Genomic DNA, 23,836 nt, shown 5'->3' on the forward strand with positions numbered 1-23,836 from the left:
CAATTAATAAGTAAGTAGTAATTTCTCAAATTATTACGCCTTCTTAAATGTGAATGTTTGTTAGTTTGCTTAGTTTTCTGTGATAGTAAAATCAATATCTTTAGATTTTGAAGGCGTCACCTCGGGACATTCCTTATTAATTGACTTTTCCAGACCAAAATAATCAGCAAATAATTTTTTTTTAGTGTATACAATCAATAATAATAATGATAAAAATAATAATACATGAGTTCATGACCCAGAGCTCAATATGACTGTTCAGTTTGATCAACCATCAAAGAAATGAGAAAATAAAAACAAGCAAAGCTTTTTTATATCACATTCTGCCACCCAGCATTATATACATACTGTTTATATTACCTACCTGTATAAGAATATCTGTATAATTCTGTTAAATTCAGGCACACATATACAGGCGCTGTCCCTCTCTATTCTTGACCTATGCTGTCCATCCAATTGTATGTGCCTGCCAAAATAAACAGCAGTATAGCTCCTTCCATCCTGCTTGGCACATCCCATTGGCATGTCTCATACTGCTGACTGTCTCTGATTGGCCAGTTGGATCAGGAGATGAGTAAGCATGTCCTAATCTTGTCAGGGCAAGTCATCAGTCCAGTCAGGTGCCGTGTGGTCAGATGCCTCCGGGGTCTGTTTCTGCTAATTCCCGCATGTGTTTCCTTGTCTAAGCTAATTATGCCACCGTCCCTCACGTGTGTGTGTTTTACTTTCCATCTGTGTGTTCAGGTGTGAACGTCTGGAGGAGCAGCTGAACGACCTGACAGAACTTCACCAGAATGAGATCCTGAACCTCAAACAGGAGCTGGCCAGCATGGAGGAGAAGATCGCCTACCAGTCTTATGAGAGAGCCAGAGACATCCAGGTTTGTCTGTCAGGCTAGGATTCACAAGCACACCATCCAAGAGTCTAAAATAAATTAGCTATAACAATCAGCTCTGTCAGAATTGCATTTTTTTCTTATTCTCTATCTGTATTCAAAATTGGATGTGTTATAAATGGCAGTGAGTTGTAGAGATGATAAGTGCAGATAAAGCAAAGTATTAATTATTCTGGTCCTCACTCCTGACCGGTTGAGTCATGTTGAAGGCATAACAAAATACCTTATACACAAACACCAACATGCTTGACATTTCATATATAACAGTATATAACTGAAATTCAGCATTCACTCATAGAGGTACTTACTGTTAATATAATTGTTAAATAATTTTATGGTCTCTTCTAATATATGGAACTCCTAGATGACATATTTTACATGAAAAGATACATAAATTAATAATTCATAATATCAGTAAATGCAGGGAAACACAAAAATGAACCACTACTCTTTAAAATAATTCAGTATCTTTTGTTACAGTCCTTATGTAGTAGTCTAATTTCATTTTCATTTTTCAAATCTTATGTTTATTTCACTGTGGTGTTTTTCACAGTGATGCTTTTATTTTTATGATGTTGTCACCAATCCCCGTTTCCTAGACTATTATCCAATCACATGCCCTGCAACCTCTCAGCCCACTCAGCAGCTGATTCTGTCTGTAGCCAGGTAGCTCCTGTTAGCTACACCAACAACAATGCTGATGTAACACTGAGTTACTGTGATAACAAGAGTGACAAAAATGACATTTCACACAAATAAATATAGTTTTAATCATTTCAATTAAATCACAATTTGCTGGTTTAATTTTCAGAATATATTCTTATGACTCACAGTATTTCTTTGTGTCTTATGTATTTATATATTTTTGTTGTTTTTGTGTTTGAGTTCCACATTAAGAGGTCTCAGTGCTCAGCCTCTCTATCTTACTGCCTTATGTTAGTTAGTCGTAAAATAATCTGCTCGGACTAGACATCACTAAGTTAGACTGAAACTTTGAAGTGGTCACACACCCTCTGACAGTTGAAGGCATTATCTCATTGTGCGTGTTGACACTTTAAACAGAAAGATGAGACAGAGAATCCAGTCTGTCCATCTGCTTGTCTGTTTGCTCAAAACATCAGGCATTTCCTAATGTGTGTGTGTGTGTGTGTGTGTGTGTGTGTGTGTGGTGTGTGTGTGTGTGTGTGTGTGTGTACCTGTATGAAGTGTACGTACAACTCAAGTTGCCCCTTGCTACATTTCCTTTCCCTCCCAGTGGGGGGTGGTAGAGCTATATATATATATATATATATATATATATATATATATATATATATATATATATACTCCCAGTGGCCACTTTATTAGGTACAACAGTAAAACCTAATGCATATAGAACAATAGAACAGCCAGAGCTTTCAATGCCACCTTAATGAAACTGATAATGTTATTTTTTAAATGACACTGTCACTGAGGTGTTTAGGTATTTAACTATATGTTTATTAATGAAGTTGTAGTTTGCAGTGGTGTTGAACTGAACTTTATTATACTCAGATGTGTTTGTAATGTTTTTCCCACATTGATGTATTTACAGACATCTTAGAAACACACTTCAACATAAAGCCAGTCCAGCACAGAAAGGTGACCACAGAGTGTGTACTATAGTTTAGTTTTTGTAGATGTTTTGTTTCTGTGTGACTTGGCTTACTTTTCTTCCTCTGCATGTCCTCTGCAGGAAGCATTAGAGGCCTGTCAGACCAGGATCTCTAAGATGGAGCTTCAGCAGCAGCAACAGCAGGTCGTCCAGTTGGAGGGGCTGGAAAATGCGACAGCCAGGACCCTCCTGGGAAAACTTATCAATGTGCTGCTGGCCCTTATGGCTGTCCTTCTGGTCTTTGTCTCAACTGTGGCCAACTGTGTGGTCCCCCTGATGAAGACACGTTCGCGCTCACTCTCCACTCTCCTCCTCATCCTCCTGCTGGCCTTCTTGTGGAGAAACTGGGACGCTCTCTCGGGGTACACGCACCGAGCTCTACAGCCACCAGGATGACCAGACCGAAGCCAGCAACGTGTTGCTTTGGTGACGCCAGGTGATGTAACTGTAGCCAGAGTCGTGCAGGATGTTTGAAGAACGCGATTGCCGTTAGGATGGCTGTGTGGCCGGGCACTGAAAATTCGGCTGAGCACTTTCGGACACGCCCTGGAATCAAGATAAAGTGGAAGAAACAGAGTACAGCTGAGAACACTCATGATTTTCATTTAGGAAGGATGAGACTGTTTACATTTTGAAATGAACTGTTGTGTTGTTATCTCTCACAGAATGCAGCATTGTACTGTTTTTACTGTTCTTTAGAGTTTAATCAATTATAATGTTATTATTTCTAATAATATTATTTTTATTTTCAATGTTATTTTATTCAGTATCATGTAGCGTTACGCTTCCCTCACTCTACATGAAGGGGAGTTTAGTCAGGAAACCGGGCTGGCGATTTCGCCCCAATGGCCTAGTCCAATTGTAGAGACATGCAAATGTGATAATGTGGCTGACTTCCTTTAGGAAGAGAACTCTTACCTAGCTGTGACTGGTAGATTTGAACCATGGCTGAAAACCTTCCTGGGAGTTGCTTCTTTCTTGCTGTGATGAAATTTGTTCGGACAGAACATTTTGAAGGACCGACCATGACTTTGGAGTGTCATGATGACTAGAGACTTTTTGTGCTTCCTTACCATTTCTAATAGCAAAGATCACATGCTTTTACTTATTTCCTTTTTTTTGAGTAAAACAGGAAAACATGTGTTACATAGGGGAGATTATTAATGAAACATAAAGAGAAAATGGGCCAGTTTAAGAGGGAAAAGCTACTACAGGCTGCTTACCATAGAGACAGCACATAAACACAGAGAACATCTGGTTATTGTCAAGCACCTGCCATATTTGCAGCATGTGTAGAATGCTGTGTGTTTTCATCTAGAAAATTACAAAGGAACCGTTCTTTCTTTTTAAAAGCAATGAGAAAAGGCCATCGTCCTAGTGAAATCAATTTACAAGGATAATTGCCCCTCCCCCTCATATTTGATTTGATCAGGTTCGGAAAAAGAGACTACTGGTGCTTTTCCAGATCCATCTCATTTGGAACAGTAATGCTGCTGCTTCATATCTACAGTGCAAGTCGTCTCCACTGCCATGCCAGTCAAATGCACACTGCCAGTATGTGACATTGTACTATTCATCAGACACGCTCCCTGCATATTATCTCAGTGGCCGTCCTTCTGTTGTCTACATGTACACCATGTTAATGGTGTAATGACCCAGTGCCAAACCTTAGTTAACCCAGGGATGCCTGTGCACCCGAAAGCGCCAACCTGAGAGGACAGAAAAGGGAGGTTGCTCAGCAGGTTTAGCTTCTATTCATGAATGTCTTGCATTGATGCCAAGGATGTATCTTTTTGGGAGATGTAACTTTTGCAAGGGAAAAGCTATTAGAGAATTCATAACCTGAACATGAACTTGAATCCGGATCCTCAGTTGTGTTTCTGCACCTTGCTTTCTTGAGTACAGTTCCTCGGCTCAGCCTCCAGTCTTTCTTACATTCTCCCTCTTTCTCATCTAGTCGAGGACACGACAAGATGACCTAGCACGTTAAATAGTCCACCCTGCATTTCATTGCTGAGACGCTGATTTCCTAACAGATAGTGAAATCATTTGTACCGTACAGCTGCACTTTAGCACACTGCTAGATAACATGTAGGTCAGGTTGAGGCTTGAGAAACCTTTGATAGAGACTTCAAAGGTTGTCACTCTTAAGACATTAGTCCTCAGAGGGATAAGACGAGTTCACTCAGGTCAGGATCACTGTCATCTCTGTCTTAAGATAAAACTCACACCGAGTAATTTTGCTCATTTCTTGTCAAAAATGTCGACAAAGTTGATTCCTCTCGTGGCAAACATGCAATTAAAATGGCAGGAAGTAGATTTAAGAATCTGTTTCAATTTTGCCATCGTGGGCGAGGCAGACAAGTTGAGAGTGAGCTGACTTTTGACCTTAGCTTGACCTTGAAGTATCTCGTATGATATAGGGTTATGTGCTAAACCACTCTAGTGCCTTCTGACGTCCTTTTCTAAGTGTGGAATAAATAAAGTGCATTCCTGACTAAACTCATGTGCTATTACTATTTCTTAAAAGTGACTTGTTTTAATTGAACTCTCCCTGTCTGTGTGTGTGTGTGTGTGCGTGCGTGCGCGTGGTATGTGAACATATTCTGTGGTCAAAGTCCTCTTGCAGGTTCGTCATGTGACCGCTAGATGGAGATCTTTTGCCTTGTATCCCCATGATGTTTTTTCCGTAGCTGTGAAAGGCTGTGTTTAGTTTGTGTGAATGGTCTGCTACAAGGGAGGTTGGGGTCTGAACACATGGAGGTGTCACTTCTTATCAGGAAGGAAACAGGTTGGGTGGAAGGCCCCTTTAACCGTAGTCTTGGGCCACCAGGGACAATATTTTCACTATAAACACAGGAGAGACCATTTTTACCCCACTTTTTTCAACTATTTTCCCTCCCTCTCTCTCTCTCTCTCTCTCTCTCTCTCTCTCTCTCTCTCTCTCTCTCTCTCTCTCTCTCTCTCTCTCTCTCTCTCTCTCTCTCACACACGCGCGCGCGAGCGCACATGCACACAACTTAATTCCGTTGGATGTGTTTGATTGAGCAGCACCAAACCGCAACACTCAGTCACACCTCGCCGGTGATATCTGATGCTGACAGCTCTGACCCGCACTGAGCCTTATCCCTGCAGGACCTCATGTTCGCCTCCTCGCTGCCTGCTGAGGCTCGCGCTCTCACGCACGCGCGCCCTGTCGAGACTGTTGGCGGTTCAGTCACTGTGCAGTGCAGCAGTGCAGTTGGGGGGGGGGGGGGGGGGTCATTATGTTGCACTTTATCAGAGCGCCTTCCTCATTTTCTACCCTGCCAGATTTGATGCGCATGGCTGTGCGCCAAGGTAAACACGGGGCGCACTTATCTGCCCTGCTGAAAGCTGCAAGTGGTGACTGGGGGAGCCGCGAGAGGAGAGAGTGAGTTTGTCCCCAGAGGAGTCCACAGTAAATAGGCACAAGCGATTGCGCACGATTTAGCATCAACTCTAATTATTGCATGATATTTCAGAGATAACACGCCTGCAAACTGATTTATGCAGCGTCTGACACATTCGTGCTCGTTTCCCTACCAGGGATCATTCATTTCTATTCAGAGGTGGGAGCATATGCACACTCCATCCACAGACAAAAATGCTAACCATATTCGTGCATTTTTGAGTGGGGGCGCATGTGTTGTGCTTGAATATTTATGAGGTAAAGCGCTCAAGAAAGCTATGTTGGATAGATGTGAATGTCAAAAACCGGAAAGGTGTGCTGATGTGCCCATCTGGTAGCACTTTCACGGTGCTTACAGCGCCGTATGTGCCCAAAACGGAACCCTCCGGATCTGCAGAACTAATGTGAGAGCCGGGTGAGTGGGGAGCACAGGAGGTGGGAGGATGACCCGTCATTAACCCCAAGATGAGCGGAACCACGCAGGGGCAGGGATTCATCAAGTGTCCCATCTTGAAAGGAAAAGTGAATGGTCATTACAACTTCATATGGCACCACGAGTTCACCTTCTAGCTTAGATAAATTCATGTTTAAAATGAAGTTAATATTCGATCTTGCGGTTGGACACGAACAAATTAGTGTCAAATGCAGATGGATCAAATGAAAAATAACATTCGGGTAAAATTAGGTCTGATAATTGTAGAGTGATCGATCACAACACAGTGGCCTGACAGATGGGAGGTGGCATTACAGGGAGGAAGTGCCACTCCTCAATGAGTTAGCGCCCCTGTCCACAATAAAGCCAATTTTACTTTTAAATATGTACTTTAATAATTCTTTATCCGTGGCCCAGATGTTGAATAAGCCGGACATAAAACATGGCTTGTAACAAGTTTGGTCACATTTGTGCGGGTATGACATTATCCAGAAATTGCGCATAAGCAAATCAACTTTAAACAAGCTGTTTGTCACGAGTAGTCTATTGTGTAAAGATCATAAAAATCTGAACGAGGTATTGTGACTCAGTGCTTCAGGAGAGAGGCTGCTGAGCAGCACAGTGGGCAGAGAGGGACAGAGGAGGCAGCCTGAAAAAGGAAGCACGACTCGCTTATCGCGTCATTCTGGGTCTAGGCGTTGAGCAGGAAACAGCCTTTCCTCTCGGATTGTCGCAGTCGGAACAAACACATAATTTTGTCTTTGCTCAATGCACCCCACGGCACAGAACACGCGGAAGCCGGTCAGAAGGAAAAATGCCTCCTTCGATAGAGATAGCTGTTCTGCTCCTCGGCGTCCTGGCTTTGGAGACGCGCCGGAGTGCCAGCGCGCTGCACATCCAACAGGCTTTCACGTCTCCAAATCAGACCAATAACTTCGTGGTGGACCCGGTGTCCAGAAAGGTCTACCTGGCCACCGTCAACACGGTCTACCAGCTGAACGGTACCTTGAGCATCGAGGTGGAGAAGAGGACCGGGCCGGTGGAGGACAACCTGTTGTGCCATGCGCCACAGCTGCCCCAGGCTCCGTGCGAGCATCCTAAATCCCTCACTGACAACTACAACAAGCTCCTTAAACTGGACCGAGAGCAAGGGGTCGTAGTGGTGTGTGGATCCGTGTATCAAGGCTTCTGTGAGCTCAGAAAGATGGATAACATTTCGGAGATAGCGGTGGAGTTCCCACCTCAGGGCGAGAAGACTGTTTTCCCCAGCATGCTCAACATTGCTGCTAATCACCCAAACGCATCCACTGTCGGGCTCATCTTCAAGAGCCATGGGGGAAACACCCGGCTGCTCGTCGGGGCCACGTACACGGGGGCTGGTACCCAGTTTTTCCCCAAGAATCACAGCAAGGAGGACCTGCGCTTTGAAAACACCCCGGAGATCGCCATCCGCTCCCTGAACGTCAAGGATCTGTCCCGACTTTTCACTTATGACATTAACCCTTCTGAGGATAACGTATTCAAGATCAAACAAGAGGTTAAAACCAAAAACAAGCTGAACTTCGTCCACGCTTTCATTCAGAAGACTTACTCATATATCGCCTTCAATAATGACGCGAAAACGGGCCACAAGGAGAGTCAGCCCAACAGCATCCTCGCCAGGATATGTCTGGATACAGAGAACCCCCGAAAATCCTCCGGGCCGGAGAGCAGGAAGCTCACTGAGTCCTACATCCAGATGCCTCTACAGTGTGGATATAACGGGAACATTTACAACCGGCTGGTGTCTGTGTACCCCGCGGAGGTCCACACGGACGACGGGCAGGTCTCAGAGTCGTACCTGTTCGGAGTGTTTTCCAGACAGACGGACAGAAAGTCTGCTCTGTGCGCTTTCAAGTTTGGAGACATCGAGGAGGAGATCCGACAAGGCCGCAGGAACTGCTCCAACTCTCCCAGCAGCGATGTTCAAGTGCTGGACAGCGTTATCCAGGGCTCCGGGGCAGCCTGCATTCAGAAGGGAAACCTGGTGGTAAGGACCACAGATCTATTTTTTTACTCTACATAAACTTTGATTCCGTGATTTCATTTTATGAAGTGGTATTAGTCTAAAAGTTCAATTTATTACACAAAATGGGAAGAAATTTATTAGTTGAGGTAGTTCCACTTAACTCAAGTTTCCTATAAACCAGAATCAGCATCTTGGGGGCAGAATAATATTTACAGCAAGGGAACAACAGACAATTTATTAATCTCACCAACAGATTTTCCACCCGTTTGAAAAAAAATAAGATGCGGTATTATATCATTTATGTTTTGATTTATTATGTTTGAATTATTGTAAACATTATTGGATTCAAAATGGATACATCCCTGTTGTACAAAGCCTGTAGATGAAGAAATTTATTTTTATTTATTTTTTATTCATCCCCCTTTTTTATGACCTCTACTTCTGCAAACCAGAGCCTCCATCCTCGCATGCCTAAACATATGTGGCGAATAAACCTGCTTCTCAGTCTGATTTATGAAAGCTGCAGCCCAGTGCAGTTGTTAAGGGTGTATGAAATAAGGAAACCTCACTCATGACTGCTGTAAATATCTGACAGTTTCCATTTATGCTTACAAGCGGTTATCCTCTTCAGCCCTGAGGCTCATGATTTGCAGAGAGGATCTCCCATGTCACGAGCAGAGGTCATGATAGTTGGAAAGATGCTCCAGAGCCACACCCAGGGTTATGGGAAGGGTGAGACTCCTCTCACATCCAGCAGCTCCCTGTCTTATCAGATATAGAGAGGAAAGGGTCAGTAGTGTAGGATTTTTTTTCATTTAAACCTCAGACATATATATTTTTTTATTGCATGATTGCTTCTAACTATAACTCTGCCAAAAATTCAGCACAGCGCTGGTGAATAAATAGCAGCTTTGTCATGAACACACGGTCAGATTATCTTGTGTTTTTAATTACATGCTTTTCTACTCGCATACCACACAAAATATTTGCTCTTAAGGAAACTTTGCCATTCTATACTGTATTTGCGCCCTCTGTTTTATGGATGCTGTCAAAGATGGCTTTGCACAGTCTCATAGGAATGCAGCGAAATTCCAGCTTTTAACTATGGTGGCTTTGACTGACAGAACCGAGGTCAAAGGAGACTGTCCCGCGACCACCGTGCTGTCGGGTCAGAGAGTTGCCCTCCTCGCTGGCACTGCCTTGTTGGCGGTGGCCCCTGGGCCAATCCTCCCGTGACCAGTTTTCTGAATCCTATCTCAATCGGCCCGCAGGCCTTTCCTGAGATAGACAAGTGCTCAGTTCAAAGTGGTTTTGAGGAGATTTTTTCTCTCTCTCGCTGTATTACAACCTACTTACTCCTCACAGAATAAAGTTAGTCTTTCTTTAGTTGAGCATTTTTGTTGCCATGACCGCTGAAATGTGATCTTTTTTGTAGTCAACAGTCTGAAGGCCAGCACTGAGGGAAAGCCAGACACAATTTGAGATAAGAGAGACAACTCCGTGAGCAGAAGGGCCCGTGGGAAACGACTCTACAAATATCCACTGTGCTTAATTCTTTCTTTCTTTTTTTTTTTGCCTCTGCGTGGTCTAAAATATTCAGAGAATTCCCAATAGATCCTGGTGCTCATCCAAGCGTGGCACTAATGTTTTATCATTGCCTGCTGAGGATTTGACGAAAGCAGAGTCTTATGAGTGTTGAAGACCCTTGTAAGCCCTTTTCAAGTATTCACTGAGATGTCTAAAAAGTGATTTAGAAGAATGAGCAGCACCATTGTGATAGCTGCTATCACTTCTTGTTTTCCACTTCACTTTCATCACACAGCGCTCTTTTCGCGCTTTGTTCTCCCCTGTTTGCTAATCTTTATGGCGTGCTCCTATATGAAAGCTGATGAGAACTGAACTCTCTCTCTCTCTCTCTCTCTCTCTCTCTCTCTCTCTCTCATTTGTCCGTGTTCTAGTTGCAGCCCGAGCAGCTGGACTGTGGTGCGGCCCACCTACAGCACCCTCTGGCCCTACGGAGGCCCCTGAGGGCCATTCCTCTGTTTGAATACCCAGGCCTTAGTTCAGTCTCTGTGGACTATGTACACAACCACACTGTGGTTTTTCTAGGAACCAGTAGTGGACGACTTCGCAAGGTGAGACGCACACACACACACACACACACACACACACACACACACACACACACACACACACACACACACACACACGCACACACACACGCACACACACACGATATCAGTGCACAGTGAACAAGGAATGAAACTTTTATAAACTAACCTCAGGTAATAATGCAGTTGCAGCGCATGGTCATGGAGTTAATATTTTTAATGTGATTGAGCCCTCAAGCTTGGAAAAACTATAAGAGTAACAGTTACATAGTCCTGCTCTGATGTGGCCGCTGAGTCTTTCAATAAACCAAACGTAGGTGTGTGATGAAACACTCAGAGCCCCGTGCAGAACAAACAGGGATTTCTGCTTTCATCTGATAGGTTCTCAGCACTGTCACCACCCAACCCCCCCCCCCCATTCATCCATAACCCATCCTGGCCCATTTACTAGTCCTAATCATGTGAACTAATGTTCCTCAGACTCTTTTGACTCGTTTGAGAGATCAACAGAAAGCTGTTTAACAAGGTCGGTTGACGACGTATGACTCAGTCCTGCCGTGCGTTGGTCTGCGACCTCAGCTTTGGAGCATCTGCAGTGGGTCCAGCTTGTGAAAATCTTTCCCGTCTAATTAACAGCATTCCTTAATTCTTTCTCAGCCACATTCCTAGTCACCCCTGACTGGGCTTGCTAAGTAGCGACCTGCCTGCGAGCGCCGCAAGCTTCTTCTCAGCTGTCTACGGGAACAACATAAACTGACTCTGAAAGCTTTCTGACCCTACTGTTTTGCAATGGGCTGGTACCTTTTACAACATTAAAACCACTCTGCTACGGGGTGTTGTGTTTTGGGCCCGCTAAAAAAGCTCCTTGTTTTCCTCCCCAGATGATGGTACTTCTTTAGCCCCAGCTGAGCGTGCAGTAATTGGTTTTTGGATGGTTTATGCCAGATGCACAACACTGGTTGGGCTGGTGTAAGCGACTGTGTGTATGAGTGTGTTTGTGTATGTCAGTTTGCTTGATTGCAGGTTTGACTCTGATTTTAGGTGTTTAACTTTGTCTGTAGGCCAGTGCAAGAGGTTCAGTGATTTCACGTGTTTACTCAGATGAACGCGCGCACCCTGTGATTATGTGCTACATGTGTGTTCTCTCAGCATGTGTGTCAGCCTTGTTACATATGGAGAGTAGTGTGTTTTCGGTGACCTTGGGCAACAACATGCTCTGTGCTTTTTAGGTTTACGTGTCTTTCTGTCTTTGTGTATCTATATCTGTGTCTGCGTGTGTGTGTGTGTGTGTGTGTGTGTGTGTGTGTGTGTGTGTGTGTGTGTGTGTGTGCGTGCGTGTGTGTGTGCGTGTGTGTGTGCGTGTGTGTGTGTGTGTGTGTGTGGCAGCATCTGTGAGTGTGTGCCTCTGTGTGTGTTTGTGTGTGTGTGCCCTGAGGATAGAGCTGTTACAGAGGTTAATGGTGCTGTTAGTGTGTGTAATGTGATTCTGACTGTGAGTTTGGCTCAGACTAAACACAGGGGAACAGTGGTTGAGATTAAGTTAGGCCTCTTTTACTGTCTTTGAGAGAGCCCTCAGTGAAGTAATTTGTAATTACATGCATTTTTTAATGAAGTCTCTCCTTCCCCATTACAGCTGACTTCCATTTTCTGCCTCTCGCAGCGTCTGCCTTTATCTCACTCACTCTTGTCCAATTTTACTCCCTCAGTCACTCCTCTCCTCCACTCTTCAGTTCATCGCTTCATTGTCCCCTCTCTTTTACTCACTCTCATATAAAAGGCCCTTTGATTCATTTTGCAAACAAACACACTTTATCTCTTTCTCTCTTGTTCTCTCTCTCGTGCCCCACCTCCATCTGTCTTTATTCTCTCTCTTTTACACCCAGGTACACACAAAGACACAAAGACACACACAACACACACACACACACACATAGAGAATGAGCGCAGAGCAGCTGAGCACTCCTTGGTTGAATAGGGTCTTTCATCTGCAGGCAGATAGACAGAGAATAGAGTCAGAGCGACCTGCCAGTACAGCAGGTGTTTTGTTGGTTGACCTGGTGGCGCACTGTGCCACTGCTCCTCCTCCCTGCTCCTTATTCTGCTCCCTGTCCAGGTGTGTGGGCTGCTGTTTACTCGCTGCTCACTGTGTCACTCTGCTTATGTGTTTGTAGTCACTGGGGTGTGGGGTGAAGACATAGCACAGCTGCTTACTATCTCCAAGGCAGAAGTGTGTGTGTGTGTGTGTGTGTGTGTGTGTGTGTGTGTGTGTGTGTGTTTGTGAATGGGTGGGTGGGTGGTGTTGTTACAAAAACGACAGTGATATTTGGAGGCTGAGATAATGCCTCTCATCACAAGCCAATGGTTTACTAAGCTTCTGTCTGCTCTGGTTTAACAGTAACCAGCACATCTCAGTGGGTGGTGATGGTTTTGTCTTGTGTGTGTGTGTGTGTGTGTGTGTGTGTGTGTGTGTGTGTGTGTGTGTGTGTGTCTGTTCATGTGACAGCGTGTTTGTGTGTTCAGCGGATGGAGAAGTTACACAGCCCGTGCTTGTCTCCAGATGCTGGTCAGTTTGCCAGTTCCTCAGGATGGCAGGATGTCTCCACTGAAGGGAGACCCGACAAATCGCAGAAATAAGAGCTTTCACTGTCTGCGTGACAGGAAGTCTCACTCAGCACAGTTTGTTTTTCTACGCAGCTCTGTGTGTGTGTGTGTGTGTGTGTGTGTGTGTGTGTGTGTGTGTGTGTGTCTGTCTGTGTGTGCGCATATGTTTGTGCGTACGTGAGAACATGTCACCCGCTTTATTATCTGGAGTTGTAGGACGGCCAGTGTGTAGATAAATCACCGCTTTAGGGGAACGAGATTAGGCACATTGCTTGAACAAAGGGCCTCCTAAAATATACTTGAGAAGGTTGAGCATGTAAAAAATACTTTGAAATAAAAGACAAACACACTTCACTAAATCTGGCGGCTATTGTTTATACATTAATTTCATAAACAATGAGAGCTTTTGGTGCTGTTTTGTGTATCTCGCTCAGATTTGGATGAGCTACAGTTTCCATATAGAATAATACATTTATCTTGCTAAAACACATCAGTGCTCATTGTTGGTAGCTGTTGCCTCAAAGTTAGAGGTGTGAGCACGATTTGAAAGTTGCTGCCATGAATCCTCTGACATATATAGGTGGAGAAGTGACTTACGAAGCCGCTTCTTCTGAGGTGTTGCTGAACATGACCCCGGATTGGCTCTTACTGAGCCACCTGATGAACAGAAAACGTCTGTGGTTATATTGAGCAATTCTCAGTATTTGAGATGTGAAGCAAAGAGTAGCTCAGTTGACTTTTCCTTGTTGAATTAACACATTTATTCTGCATCTGTTCCAATGCCGCCATCCAACCTGTGTCCTCTGCTCTTCTTCACAGCTGACCCTCCTGGCGAACATGACCTTGGCCAGTCATTGGACACTGAAGCTGCCAGCCAGCGAGGCAGTCCACCACATCATGACTTTTGACCCCAATGACCGGAACTTCCTTTACCTCATGACCTCTCACCATGTAAGAATGTGGCTGAAGTTTGAGACTGCAGTCTCAGGATGCTTGTTGATTCTCACTGCCTCTGCCACTGATTTATTCATGTCAGCATGAAGAAGGATCATAATAGCCACAATCAGACCTCATTTCACAGCTGGTGAATCCTCCTCACCTCAATTTAGCTGAACACTTGCACATATTTGGCAAAGATACCCACGTGTATAGACCTACAATAGGTTTCACTGCTGCACAGGATGTGGCTGCCTCTCCAGCAGTTCTGTTGTCCAATGCAAGAAGCATCTGATTGTTAGTTGACTGTGGTGTGTGCAAGAACTGATGGTTTGACATGCACACTGATAAAGATAAAGATCTTTTCAGACACAGAAGTGGCAAACAAGATCATCCAAAGCATGTTGGAATGCAACATGTAACGTGATTAGTAACACTTTACTTTAAAGTAATAATCCATAAGATTTTCATGACTTTGTCAGCTCAAACTGCCAACCTCCATTTACCTACGATGTGAGAATGCTCCTCTGTTGTATTCATGACAAAATATCTGCTCACAGAGTGTTTGCTGTCTCCAGGATTCTGGGACATGTAGTATGAAACCAGACTTTCAGATACCACTAGTAACCAAATATGTCACCAGATCAACCAGGACTGAAATCTTGTTGTATGTTACATATGTTATACTGTTGTACTGTTGACTGCAACTGATGTAACTGCTTTGTCTTTGTGCTGTGATGTTCAGATGCTGAGGGTGAAAGTGGCAGAATGTGACCAGTGGAAGAGCTGCAGTGACTGTTTGGGAGCAGGTGACGCCCACTGTGGTTGGTGCACTCTGGAGAACAGGTACAAAACACACACACACACACACACACACACACACAGAGGTTTTGTTTCCCTCTCTCTGTCTATCCAGTTAACTCTCCTCGCCTCGTTCTCTCTCCTCTGCTGCCAGTACGACATAATTCAATCAAACTATCATACGTTTTGGTGTCACGCAAATGCCACATGCTTTTTGACGTAATATCCTGAGAAAATGTGAACATGTCTGCTGTCTGTATTAAAGCAGCTGGAGCTGTTTATATGAGTGACTTAAGTTATTGAAGCAACAAAAGATCAGATTGATGGCTTAATAAAATGATTTGAGCTTGTCATTTTGATACTTTTAGCGTTTGAATCAGTGAAACCACTGAGACTTGTTTGCTCCTTTTCATCATCCTCATTCTCAGTTTCAAAATGTCGCTGGGCTGAATGAGTCTTGGCAGTAACAGTGTGTGTTTTTGGGTTGGAAGGCTCTTGCTGGATCGAGTTGGAATTGCTTTTCATTAGTGCTCAGACTGGGGAGTAACATCATTGTTTGGAGCGGTCTCTTGGTTCTTTGGTCGTTTCGGGAGGGAGTGACAGGCTGGGAGCGCCCAGCGAGGAGTGACTTGGCCAAAGTGTTACTGTGAGCGAGCGAGAGCACACTGTGATTAATGTGGTTCTGTCAGGACTGGCTTTCTGGCTCTGTGCTCACTGGCTTTCAGGAAGAATATGTGTGGTGTCGAGCTCTGTTTGTTTGGGTGTTGTTTGTCTGCGTGTTGGTGTGTGTGTGTGTGTGTGTGTGTGTGTGTGTGTGTGTGAGAGAGAGAGAGAGAGATGGTTGGTTACTTGGTGATTAAGGCAGATCAGATGAGATAGTGAATTTTGTGATGAGTTGTGCTGCAGCTCTGGAGGCTCTGGCATTGCCAGGGGCCATTCAGAGCTGGAAGAGTGGAACTGATGAGAGTTGTGTGTTTGTGTGTCTGTGTGTGTGTGTGTGTGTGTGTGTGTGTGTGTGTGTGTGTGTGTGTGTGTGTGTGTTTGTGTGTGTGTGTGTGTGTGTGTGGTCAGGCTGTCTTGCTGTCATCTCCCTGTCTCTTCTCCTTATTTGTCTATCTGTCGTCTCTTTATCCCAGTCCCTTTCTCGCTTCACTGCATTTTCTTTACCCATGTGATTCTCTCTCTGTCTTTGGCTTCCTTTTTTTTCCTTTCTTGCCCTCATATTTTCCAGTAGCTTTGTGAATTTAGTTATCCCTCTCTCAACCTCCCTCACTGTCTCCCTAGTCCCTCCTCTTCCCCCAGTGCCCATGTCCTCCTCTCTATCCCCTCTACAAAGGAGCGTTGATTGTGATGATGGTGGTGGGAGGGAGAGTGCACACTGGTTCTTTTGACAAAGAAATGTCAAAGTGTGTAAGCCTGTGTGTAAGTGTCAGCGTGAATGTGTGTCGCTGTCTGGCTCTCGAAGGCCAGGGAGCTGATGTCATGAGTGTGTATTTGTGCGTTTGATGCACTGTTTGGCCAGTCATGCTGGCTGCAGCGCTGGTGCTGTGGCCTCAGAGCCCAGGGGATCAGGGGGTCGATATGTGTGGGTGGATGGTGTCCTCCATCACCCCGCTGTCTGATACAACTACAGACACTGAGGATAGGGGGAAAAAAAGGACCACTAGAGAACTATCTAAAATCTGTGAAGCCACCACTGTCTCTGTGTGTGTCTGTTTGATTTTATGCATAGCTCTGACGTCTCCCAGCACGTCTGCATCTTAGAGAGAGAGCATGAAAACACGTCTGTTCGCTTGTTGGAGTCTGCGCTGTTGTCTGAAAATGAGAGAGCTAGTTCCTCTGCTAGAGATAAAGCTTAGACCTCGATCACTTTTTTTCATGCTGGAGCTGGTTTAATCTGCCACATGTCACAAGAAAGCACTTTAATATCTTTCTTTGAATCAAATTATGCGTCATGTGCAGTCTTTGCTATTCACAAATTATCGTGCCTATCTGCATGTGCTTGTCTCACAGTGACTTTGTGCGTGCCTGTGTCTGTGTGTGTGGTTTGAAGCTCATATGTTCTCCTGCTGTTTGACAGTCTCACTGGCTTCCCACCTTATCTGACGTACAGACACTTAGGAGGTGATGAGTTTTCTCGGGTCATATTTTAGCTGCATATATTGACTGTGTTTAGTTTAAGGAACTGTTTGAAAAGCTTTTAAAGTCAGCATGTTGCTGTGAAGCAGGTGAGGAGAATCTTTGTGTCTATGTGTACGTCTGCTGTGAAAAAAAGATAAGTGTTTTTGAATTTATTACTCCTCACTGCTGCGCTTGATCAAATTGTTGTTTGAGTTAGCAGGCAAGTCATGACTGCATTTCAGGAACAAATAGAAAATAACAGAGACAGGAAGAAATATAATTATGTGAGTGATTTAGTGCATTTGCAGGCCAGTTGTTACAACTCACATGCTGTTTGTTGATGTTCATCTGCGTCTGCATGTCTTTTTCTTTTGCGATGGTAAGATGAAGTTTCCTGGATGCCCGCTTCAGTTTATACCAAGTGGCATTTTTGAGGTATTCAGTACTTAAAGATAAAATCTGGAGTTTACTGGATAATCTAAATATATACTTCTTCATGGAAAACAAGGAAGGCACATTGGACCCATTGGAACCCAAGAGGAAGTTGTGTTTCAAAGTATATCTCAAAACAGCCCAGATCACATATGTTTGCAATTGCAATCTCAAAGATAGGGCAGGGCTATTAAAGTTCAATACTTTTTGAATGAGTAATTTAAATGTGTCAGTACTAAAAGTCATTGAATACTTTAGATCATGGTTTTGTTAATCTCGTACTATCTTGTGCTATTTATTATCATACTATTTTATTTCAGTTCTTGTTTGAGAAGTTTGGTGTGATTTGTTGAATGAACCAGAATTTGTTTTGGGCTACAGCCACGATATCAGCCTGCTAACATTCTCACTGTGATCCGCAAGTAACTAACGTTTGCCAAGTTCACCGTTTTATTTAAGCAAAATTAGCATGCAAATATTTGCTAATTAGTACAAAATGTCCTTAGTTTTACATGTATTTGGTCATAAACCAAAGTGTTGGTTCATTCTCTGGGGACCATGAATGTCTATAGAAACTTTTGTGTCACAACTTTTGTTGACACAGTTCAGTCTAGACCAAAGTCGTGGACCAACCAACTGAAAAGCTGTATGGATCATTTTGGATCATTTCAGTATCTATACTGGAACTCAGGTATAACTCATTTCAAGCAAAACTGAGCAACAATCAAAATACAGCTTTCAAAAAGAAAATTAAATCAGTAGCTAAACAAGTAATACAATTTCAGCATATCAGACTGATTATCTGTAAATCAGTCACAAACACTGTAGTGGGACTGTTGAGTTTCCTGAGAATGTGTTCAGAGTTTATGAGTTTGTTTGTGTTGAGGGGATTTTTGTGTGGCTTCCAGAGCCACTCAGTTCTATTTTTAGTTCAGCAGCTGACCTCATGGCCCCTCTCAGTCCATCAGTGCCAATGGGACTGAGAATCTGGACGTTCACTTTCCTTGGACACAAATGCTCACATTTACAGACTAGCGGGCACACAGACACGCATTTTATTTTAAAACAACTGCGAACGTGCGAGGGAAGTGGGATGCGCCAAACTTATTATGTGGCGTGTTAGGACATTGCTAAATGGGGCCTGTTTGGTTTCTCCTTTCTCTGAGGTCACTTTGTCCTTCCAGTGTGCACTGCAGATGAACTGAGGTCTGTGCCAACGACTGCTGAAATTAGTGAAGCAGAAGTCAGAGTATTGGGCCACCTTGTTTTGTGAATGCTTCTGTCATACAAATACATTATACTCACAGAGAGGCGCGTGCGCGCACACACACACACACACACAGAGACAGACATACACACTGTATGCTCTATACATGTCTACACAAACAAACACATTCATGGATGCACTATTGGACCAAACATGGAGAATCAGTAGTTTTTTTTATTCAAGTATCGGTAACTGGCCCCTGATCTTGGTGCCTGTGGGATGGGTTGCCATAGCAATGCGTGTGACCTAGAGTCAAGTAGTCTCTTGTGTTGAGCCAGACAAACTGACAGCCGAGGTCTGAATGTGACATTAGGAGACCAGAGCACCTCATAAATCTGTGGGAAGCAGACCATGAAACCCAGCGGTGAGAATTCGTCAAGTCCTGAAATGAAGTGAAAACACAAAAGTTCGTGCTCTCCTCACAAAGGATAAAATGTTGACCCTAAAACTCTGCATTCACACTCCAGTGTGGTAGTCCAGTGGCTGACTGGGTCTCGATTACCAGCTGTAGCTTTGACAAGCAATTTCTATATAGATCATCATAATCTGATATGGCACAGATGTGCTGATGGAAAATCTAAAGGTTTCGCCAACTTTTCAGCTGCAGCCAAGTTTTCTGTGCAGGCTAACTACGGAATGTGAGGATGGCCACTACAGTAACATCTGGATGTCGGTTTCTTGGCTTTTTCAGCATAAATTTACCATAACATACATATATGGTACAGAAAACCTCCAAAAATGATAATAATGAAGTCTCTTTGAGCTGCAATCTAATCTCAAGCAAAATATCATAGATATGATCAGATAAATATGATATAGCCAGATATAACTTATTAACTTTCACTCTGTTACTTTCTGTCCAGATGTACCATCCAGAAGGAGTGCGCCCGGGGGCTGTTGGCACGCTCTTGGATCAGCATGGGTGAAGGCCCCCAGCAGTGTCCGTCCATGACCCTGACACCCCCAGAGATCAGCATCTCTGCAGACATCAAGGTAACATGAAGTCCTTTCGTGTTGTTGTTGCCATCAAACCCTTTTCATTGGTCATATTCACATAACTGCTATTATGGTCAGTGGGGGCAGTGTATTTAAAGCTGATGAAATGAGATCTCTCGTGACCACCTGCATACCCCCGACACCATTCACTATTATTATACAAACTATTATTATTACCCTGCTGATAAAGTCATGCCAACACTGTTTGCTGCTGCAGCTGCCTCCACTATATACAGATATACAGACAGACAGACAGACAGATAGATAGATAGATAGATAGATAGATAGATAGATAGATAGATAGATAGATAGATAGATAGATAGATAGATAGATAGATAGATAGATAGATAGATAGATAGACTGAAGATAGTAACTTTCAGTCACCTTCGCATGAGTTTCTGCAGTACAAATGAAAAATAAACTAGAGCAACACCTTTCACAATCTGTCATTTTATACACTTCACCTACATCTTTTAGAGTATGGATTTGGGACACAGAGAAACTGTCAGATATTGAGTGCTACATCACACCACCAGTCTGATTTTAATCAAAGCTGGCAGGATGATATATCCTGGTAAAAGGAGCGCCTGCATCATACTTGGTGCTATAGCACGTAAACTGTTGTTTTCAATCATTTCCGCTAGTCAGTGTATCGTGTAACAGAAGCATAATAACAATGTGATAATTAGCTCACTGAATTCTGACACTTGGAATATATTTGACCTTTAATTACAGCTCATAATTAGATGAGGCTGAGAGACGACAGGTCATTAATTGGTTCATTAATTGTGGATATTTGCTTGCTATGTAGGTCATTTCGGCTGGTCTGTAATAGATCTACCAGCTGCCTGATCCACGGGCATCCTGCAGAGTCACAGGAAGCTCAGCTCAAGGTTGTCTCCCCAAACAGGAAGCAGCAGGCAGGAAGTTAGGGCCTTAGCCAGGAAATGATCATTTCCAATGAACAATAGAGCAGATTTTTAAGACTTGTTAGCACATGTTACCAACCACTTCACTTCAGCTCGTATCTGCTGAGCCTCAGAATATGTCATCTTGCTTTTCCTCTCTGCCTACACCCCACCTTTTTTTTTTCTCACATTGAAATCATTTAGCTGAAATTTCAGTCATGTCAGAAAGGTGTTATGTTTCTCATTATACATCTGTCATACTTCATCACATAGCCAGATTTAGATGTGAATCTAGCACCGTGCCATCTGTTTCTTCATTGCACTTTAGTTTTTCTATTTCTCTGCCTGAACTCCTGAACAAACTTGAAGTTATGCCAGCACCATTTGCCCTCTACCAAAGCCCTCAACTGTACTTGTACTGGATTTGAAGACATGTGTGGGCATGTGGAACTGAATTTCTAATTAATTTCTGTTAAGATGGAGATCAGCAGTTATTTATACTCATGCACCTATATCTGGTCCTATCGTAGGATGTTGGAATCCTGATAAATGGCAGTGTTCCTGATCTGGTCGGCTCCCGGGTGGAGTGTGAATATGGGCCGGGTGTTTCAACAGCTGCCACAGTGCACCTGGACTCCGGTCCCGCTCAGATCCAGACCTGTCCCCTGCTCCCTCGAGTAAACTACCAACCAATCCTCCCTGGCACAGGTGAGACTGCAAACAGGCCTTCATTTGGCTGTGCACCAATGCTGCCAGCAATATTTTTCCACACAATACAAGTACAGTTACAGTATGTGATTCTTTTTATTTATTATTTACAAGATGTTGAGCTATATTACAACAGATGTAATTTCCCCTTTCATCTTTCAAAGTCCAGCTAGAAGACGCCTCGCTGTCTAGTTTGTGTTATGACACCGATATCATCTCGAATGCTTGACACATGCAGCTTTGTTTACATGATTCTCCAGATCATCTGACTGTTTCTGTGGCGATAAAAGTGAATGGCACATCTGTAGTATCTGGGAGCTTCATCATCTATGACTGCGAGAGGACTGGAGCAATACACCCCAAGATGTCGTGAGTCATACATCCCATTGTTGTTACTGTTTATCTCAAATTCTTGATTTATTCAGCGTTGGTGATGCTTGGGCAACATACAGAATCATTGAGAGCCATCACTTCCAAATACATTCACTTAGTGGATGATGATTTCACAGACAAAAAAAAAAACTTATGATAAGTTTATAAAAAAACAGTGGCAAAAATAACTTGTCCATTTGGGGCTTCTTGTCATGTTCAAGATCTTTATGATTTGTTCACACCAATGAGACAGTTCCCCTCTAAACTTCTCAAATGCTTTAATTTAAATTACTATTTTAGGCACAAAATGGTACGCTACCAAACACATTATTCAAGTACAAGTACAAAAGAGGAACACAAACCTCTGACATTTAAGTACATTTTGTCATTTGTCCGTTCTTTAATTGAGAAGGATTTCAGTTTACCTGTAATGGAGTATTTTTACTTTGTGGTAGTAGTACTTTAACTTAAGTAATACACATGATCTCAGTATATCTGCCACCAATGCTCAGACCTTCATCCTCTGGCTATTTGATTTACAGAAGTTCCCTCAAAACAGACCTTCCTTAATGAGATCTAAATACCAATAAACTATGATCGTAGCTGTCCCTAAATATAGAGCTCTGCCAAGCTATAGTATCACTCAAATATCAGCCAAATGTCAGCTAAGGTCTCTGTGGCATTGTAGATGCGCACATATAGCTGGAAGGTGAAAGACAGCAAAGCTTCTCTACTCTGTTTGTCTCAGTGGCCTTTCTGCTCTGTCCCTGAAGTCTTCCTCTCTGTTTTTTTTTCCCCCCTGCTTCCTATTTAGGCATCAGTTAGTAAATATTGCAGACACGTCCTCTCGGAGGGCTTATTGTGTGTTTGGCTTGCTCAGGGATTCTCAGTACAGGATCAAATGTGGAATTAATATGCTGTAAACATTAAGCCAAAGGAAATTGGATATGTGTGTCTGGCTGGTCATGTTGATGTTTGTTTTCGTGAAGGACTGCGACTTGTATGGCCCGGTCACAAAGAGGGTTTTCTCATGCTTGGAGGCACACCAGCTGGCTTCCTCTTGCATGTTGGACCATGTCAGAGGATCCACTTTATCTGATGGGCAGATCTTAGGCTTAGATGGGCAATAGTGTGTGTTAGTGTGTGTGTGTGTGTGTGTGTGTGTGTGTGTGTGTGTGTGTGTGTGTGTGTGTGTGTGTGATTCCCTGAGATTGAAACCATTTGGGTGTGTCCTCTTTGTTCAGTTTTTCAAAGCGGCCTAGAAGTGTGAACACAGCAGTTGCAGGTACATGTGTGCAAGAATCCACCTAATACTTGCACATGGCCTCGGTGCTCAGCGAGGTCCAGGAGTGTGAAATTAGATGGTGGTTTGTTGAAGGTGATAATGAGCAAAGTGCCATTCTCACAGGATGAGCAATGGGCTGCAAACTGCGTAGCTGCTATACTCTATCTGATTATAATCACTTCAAGATGTTTTTTTTTTTTTTAATAATCCCTAAGGAGAGTCTTATGAGCTACATCTCCTCAATGAAGGAGAGAGGAGTCTCTTTGTTTTGTGTTTCGTAGTAAAAAGCCATCACTTAGGTTTTTTGTTTATATGTTCAAGCTGAAACGTTTTTGGATTGATTTTTTATATTGTCTGCATGGGTGACTGTTTTTAGACATTAATGGCAGTAATTGGTGGTCTGTGATGTGTGTGATTTAATTCCTTGGGCAAAAACTAATTTTCTACTGATTTCAGTGAAGGACATTTTCATTTAGCAACAGAGCTGATTACAGTTCACACAACAAAGTGAGATGATGTCAGCGATACAACTGTGGATACTCTGCCAAAGGGCTGGACAATAAACCAAAGTTTAATGCATCAATTATGTTCATTATTAATTAATTAATTTTCAAAAAACATGAAAAATGTCCAAAAGCCAAAGATGTAAAATTTACTATCACATGAGATGAAGAGAAGCATAAAATTCTCACTATTGAGAGGTGGGAACTTGATAATGTTAGGAAATTTTTGCTTGAAAAATGACAAACGATTATCAATTAATGGTCTATAGCCAATTAATTTTCTTTCAATCAACTAATCAAATTTACTCATATTTAAATTTTCTATGAATAAACAAATTAGCTTGATATATTATTTTTGTTAGTTTTACACAAGATTTTTAACAGTAAAGAAGTGT

At 43.1% G+C, this 23,836-nt stretch overlaps 2 protein-coding genes across 10 annotated transcripts in view; both read left to right on the top strand.

The window, feature by feature from the left end:
• The window catches only part of tmcc1a (transmembrane and coiled-coil domain family 1a), a 44,246-nt gene extending 39,216 nt beyond the window's left edge, over positions 1-5,030 (top strand). For all 9 annotated transcript variants that reach the window (XM_056385318.1, XM_056385319.1, XM_056385317.1 and 6 more), the window contains 2 exons: positions 745-880; positions 2,610-5,030. In XM_056385318.1, coding sequence (XP_056241293.1) covers positions 745-880; positions 2,610-2,924 — 451 coding nt within the window. In that variant the 3' untranslated portion in view covers positions 2,925-5,030. The remainder of the gene's footprint in view (positions 1-744; positions 881-2,609) is intronic.
• Positions 5,031-6,988: 1,958 nt separating this feature from the next.
• Positions 6,989-23,836, top strand: part of plxnd1 (plexin D1) — a 61,946-nt gene continuing 45,098 nt past the window's right edge. Inside the window, exons 1-7 of the mRNA XM_056384572.1 lie at positions 6,989-8,420; positions 10,358-10,534; positions 13,931-14,062; positions 14,793-14,893; positions 19,532-19,661; positions 21,104-21,281; positions 21,542-21,650. Coding sequence (XP_056240547.1) covers positions 7,206-8,420; positions 10,358-10,534; positions 13,931-14,062; positions 14,793-14,893; positions 19,532-19,661; positions 21,104-21,281; positions 21,542-21,650 — 2,042 coding nt within the window. The 5' untranslated portion in view covers positions 6,989-7,205. The remainder of the gene's footprint in view (positions 8,421-10,357; positions 10,535-13,930; positions 14,063-14,792; positions 14,894-19,531; positions 19,662-21,103; positions 21,282-21,541; positions 21,651-23,836) is intronic.

Source organism: Seriola aureovittata, chromosome 9 (genome assembly GCF_021018895.1).
Source record: "Seriola aureovittata isolate HTS-2021-v1 ecotype China chromosome 9, ASM2101889v1, whole genome shotgun sequence".
NCBI lineage: Eukaryota > Metazoa > Chordata > Actinopteri > Carangiformes > Carangidae > Seriola > Seriola aureovittata.